At 39.3% G+C, this 5,015-nt stretch overlaps 1 protein-coding gene across 1 annotated transcript; it reads left to right on the top strand.

Annotated features, from left to right (window-relative positions):
* The first annotated feature begins 474 nt into the window (after positions 1-474).
* Positions 475-2,088, top strand: LOC100663571 (olfactory receptor 2T33-like). The gene has a single exon (XM_003423024.3). It carries the CDS (start codon positions 839-841, stop codon positions 1,775-1,777), a length of 939 nt encoding a protein of 312 aa, XP_003423072.2. The 5' UTR covers positions 475-838; the 3' UTR covers positions 1,778-2,088.
* Positions 2,089-5,015: the final 2,927 nt, after the last annotated feature.

The following is a 5,015-nucleotide window of genomic DNA, read 5'->3' as shown; positions in this document are numbered from 1 at the left end:
GGCCTGGCCCCTCTAGCTCTCCTCTAACTGTGTGGGTGGAAATTGTGTATGAGCCATGCCAACAAGTCCTCGAAGCCTAAGGAAAGAAAGTTGATTTTATTCCAAGTATAATGGGTGGATACCAAAGATTCAAGGCAAGAAGTGGTTAACTAGAATAAAAACTGTTACTTTATGAGAGGAACAAAATAATATTTCATCCATTATTTTGGAGATCATTATTTTTCTTCAAATGAGATATTTCATTTAATTCTCAATCATATGTTCCATTTATGATCTTTGTAACCCACCATAAACCATAAATCAACTCTAAATTTAAAAAAAAAAAAACAGTGAGTATGTTTATAATTCCAAGAGTTGAAAGTAAATTATCTGTGATTGAGAAAAATTTAAATAGACTTCTATCTGAGACTTTCTTTTTTCAAATGGTTAATTTTGATATCAGTATATATAGTAAAACCCCAAAATAATTACAATATAATTGTTGTTATTGAAAAGGCCAATGGGACTATTTAGCATTCTTTAGTGCTTAACAATTGAGAGCATACTTTTCACCTAGTACCTAATTTGATCTGTTCTGATCTATTATCAAATGTGGCCAATACACCATGCTGTGAAGGGGTATATTGACCCCAGTTGATACCTTAAAGAGTTGAGCTATTGAGAAGTAGAATGATAGGCTATGATGGAACATTTTAACTGGGAGGCTAGGGCTTTGAATCAGGACACTGGATTCCAAACACAGTACATATCTAGAAAGTTATACAGTCAAACTAAGATTTTTAAATAATGGAACTCCTCATCTTAACTTTCTGTAGGCAGTGGTACTCCAGTAGAAATCATGGAGAAGAGAAATGCCACTTCAGATTTTATTCTCTTGGGACTCTTTCAGCACACTAGCTTCCACATCTTCCTCTTCATTGTGCTGCTGACAATAGCCATTGCTTCCCTGATGGGGAATGCCCTCATGATCCTCCTGATTCACAGGGACCACCGGCTTCACACACCCATGTACTTACTGCTGAGCCAACTCTCTTTCATGGACATGATGTTGGTTTTCACCGTTGTGCCCAAAATGGCATCTGGCTTTCTGACAGGCAAGAAGTCCATCTCCCCTGCTGAATGTGGATTACAGATCTTTGCCTTCCTCACCTTGGGTGGTGGAGAGTGCTTCTTCTTAGCAGCCATGTCCTATGATCGCTATGTGGCAGTGTGTCATCCACTACGATATAACATTCTCATGAACTGGCAACTGTGCCTGAGAATGACCTTGGGGTCTTGGTTTCTGGGGGCAGCTGATGGTCTCATGCAGGCAGTTGCTACCCTGAGCTTCCCTTTCTGCAGTGCTCATGAGATTGATCATTTCTTCTGTGAGGCCCCCTCACTGCTGCATTTGGCTTGTGCTGACACTTCAATCTTTGAACATGTCATGTACATCTGTTGTGTGGTAATGCTCCTTGTGCCTTTATTTCTCATCCTAACCTCCTACAGTCTCATCCTAGCTGCAGTTCTCTACATGCCTTCTACAGAAGCCCGCAAGAAGGCCTTTGTCACATGCTCATCACACTTGGCTGTGGTGGGACTCTTTTATGGGGCTGCCATTTTTACCTATATGAGACCAAAGTCCTACAGATCAGCTAACCATGATAAGGTTGTGTCAGCTTTCTATACTATCTTTACTCCTGTGTTGAACCCCCTCATTTATAGTCTGAGGAACAATGAGGTGATAGGAGCCTTGAAAAGGTGGCTTGGGAAATGCACTAACTTAAAACATCAATAAAACTTAGCCCCACTGTTTAGAGTTATCCAATGTCAAACTTGTGTTGCTGTTGTTAGGTGTTTTCAAGTAGTTTCTGACTCAAAGCATCACTATGTACAACAGTACAAAACTCTGTCCAGTCCTACATCATTCCTCATGACCATTGCTATGTTTGAGCTCTGTGTTGCAGCCACTGTGTCTATCCAACTCATTGAGGTCTTCCTCTTTTTCACTGATCCTCTCTTTTACCAAGAATGATGTCCTTTTCCAGGGACTGGTCCCTCCAGAAAACATGTCTGGAAAAGTCTCACCATACTCCCTTCATACACCATTGTGGCTGTACTTCTTCCAAGAAAAATTTGTTCTTCTGGCAGTCCACAGTATGTTCAATATTTTTCGCCAACAAAAGCATCAATTCTTCTGTCACCCTTATTCATTGTCCAGCTTTCGCATGCATATGAGGTGACTGAAAACACCATTATTTGGATCAGGCACATCTCAGCCCTAAAGAGACATCTTTGCTTTTTAACTCTTGAAAGAAGTATTTTGTAGCAGATTCGCCCAATGGAATCTTTTATTTGATTTCTTGACTGCTGCTTCCATCGGTGTTGATTGTGGATCCAAGTAAAACAAAATCCTTGAAAACTTCAATATTTTCTTCTTTTATCATAAACTTACTTAATGGTTCAGTTATAAGTATTTTTGCTTTCTTTTATGTTGAGGTGTAATACATACTGAAGGCTTTAGTCTTTGCTCTTGGTCAGTAAGTTCTTCACTTTCAGCAATAAAAGCTGTCTCATCTGCATATGGCAGGTTGTTAATGAGTCTTCATCCCATTCTATAGTGCTGCTTCTCTGATTATTTGCTTAGCATACAGATTGAATAAGTATGGTGAAAGGATACAACCCTCATGCATACCTTTCCTGATTTTAAACCATGCAGTATCCCCTTCTTCTGTTCAAAGGACTACATCTTAGTCTATGTACAGGTTCCACATGAGTACAAGTCAGTGCTTTGGAATTCTCTTTCTTCACAATGCTATCCATAATTTGTTATGATCCACACAGTTGAACACCTTAGTAGAGTCAATAAAACACAAGCGAACTCCTTTCTGGTGTTGTCTGTTTCAGCCAAGACCAATGTGACCTAAACAATGATATTCCTCTTCTCACATTCCCTCCTGAATCCTACTTGAACTTCTGTCAGTTCCCCGTTTCAATGTAGTGCCGCAACATTCTTTGAAGTATCTTTAGCAAAATTTTATTTGCGCATGATATTAATAATATTGTGTAAATTCCTAAAATTATTACTATTTCACAAATTTTGTAGTAATTTTTTTATCTCCTATTTTTAAAACTGATAAAATCCATCTTTGCGTTCATTTACTTACATGTCATAACAGGTTTTTGAGTTATCTTAAAAATCTATGTGTCTCAAAATCATATTACATCATTGCTCACAGAATAGAAATAGTCTCAGATATGACAGCAAAAGCACAAGCAAAAAAAGACAGAAGATACAAATGATACTTCATCAAAATAAAAAAATCAAAAGACAATTTTTGTACGTCAAAGGATTTTGTTGGCAAAATGAAGAGACAATCTGCAGATTAGGAAAAATTATGGGGAAATATATATTGAACAAGGGTTTAAAAACCAGGATTATTAAATATTCCTAAAACTTAAAACAAAAAGACAAACAACTAAATTGAAAAATGGGCAAAGGACTGGAATAGATGTTTTACCAATTAGAAATACAAATGTGCGACATCACATAAAAAGATAATTAACATCATTAGTCATTGTTGTTGTTGTGTTCCATAAAGTCAAGTTGATTCATATTCCTAGAGAATTAGAGGACAGAGGAAAACTTCCCCGTAGTGTTTCCAAGGCTGTAATTTTAAGAAAGGAGATTGCCACATCTTTCTCCAGTGGAACAGTTGGTGGATTTGAATAGGGTGGTCTTTCTGTTTTTTTTTTTTTTGGTCTTTCTGTTAGCAACAAAGCCCTTAACAACGGTGCTACCAGGTCTCCCTCATTAGTCAACAGGGAATCGCAAATAAAAACTAAGAAATCTATTATCAAAATAACAGGTGTTAATGAGATGCAGAGGAATCGTAACACTGCTCTTTTGCTGGTGGTTTGTGATATGGTACTGCCGCTGTAAAAAAGCATTTTGGTGTTTCCTCACAAAGTAAACATAGAATTACTGTATGATCCAGCAATTCTGCTCCTAGGTATATGCCCCAAATAATAGGAGGCAGAAATACAAACAGATACATGAACACCAATGTACATTGCAGTACGACTCACAATAAGAACGGAAATACGGAGATTGTGGACACATATAGAAAATATAACCAATGTCATTGAACAACATGTACCCAAAATCAAATAAAACCGATTGCCCTGCGGTTGACTCCGACTCATAGCGACCCTATAGGATAGAGTAGAACTGCTCCACAGGGTTTCCAAGGAACACCTGGTGGATTCAAACTGTCGCCATTTTGGCTAGCAGCCAAGCTCTTAACCAGCGTGCCACCAGGATTCCGAACAATATGTATACAAATTCTTAAATAGGAACTTTATTTGCTGTGTAAACTTATACCAAAAACTCAATAAAATATTAGGAAACTATTTAATTAAATGCTTTCTATGTCAGGAGAATAAAGAATAGGAGAGGTAGTGAAAATGTAAAGCTAGGAATGGTGATGTGTCACCATGCTGGCCACAGCTGCCCAGTGAGTTTTATAAAGGCAGGGCCCTCAGCAGGAGCATTTGACTGACAAGGGCCCTATCCAGACAGGCAGGATGGAGACCATGGGTCCTGGATAAGAAGTAAATTGTGTCTAACTTCCTGCACTCTCCCCAACTGCTTGCTGAGTCATCTGACCCCTTTGAGAGGTGCTAGGGAAGCCAAGCATAACAACAATTGTAAGGACGGTACAGGATCAGGCAGTGTTTCGTTCTGTTGTGCATAGGGTTGCTATGGGTTGGAACGACTCCACAGCACCTAACAACAACAAAGGGAAGCCATACCCCATGCCTGGGCTGTAATATTTCATGTAAGCATGGAAGTGGCTGGGGGGCTACACACTCAGAACCTGTGGCTTTTAGGCATCAGTGTGTGCCAGTGGGCAGAGCAGAGTGTTCAGCTTTCCCAGGCAAGCAGCTGGTTGATTCCAGAAGGCAGAGCCATGCAGGCCCAAGGGAGAGCTGGTCATCTACAGCTGTGATCTGCGCAGAGAAAGTAGATGAGG

This window comes from Loxodonta africana, chromosome 2 (assembly GCF_030014295.1).
Source record: "Loxodonta africana isolate mLoxAfr1 chromosome 2, mLoxAfr1.hap2, whole genome shotgun sequence".
Lineage (NCBI taxonomy): Eukaryota > Metazoa > Chordata > Mammalia > Proboscidea > Elephantidae > Loxodonta > Loxodonta africana.
This window is presented reverse-complemented; position numbering and strand designations above follow the sequence as displayed.

Coding starts and splice junctions, on each gene's coding strand:
- LOC100663571 (XM_003423024.3), top strand. CDS start 839: ATGGAGAAGAGAAATGCCACTTCAGATTTTATTCTCTTGGGACTCTTT.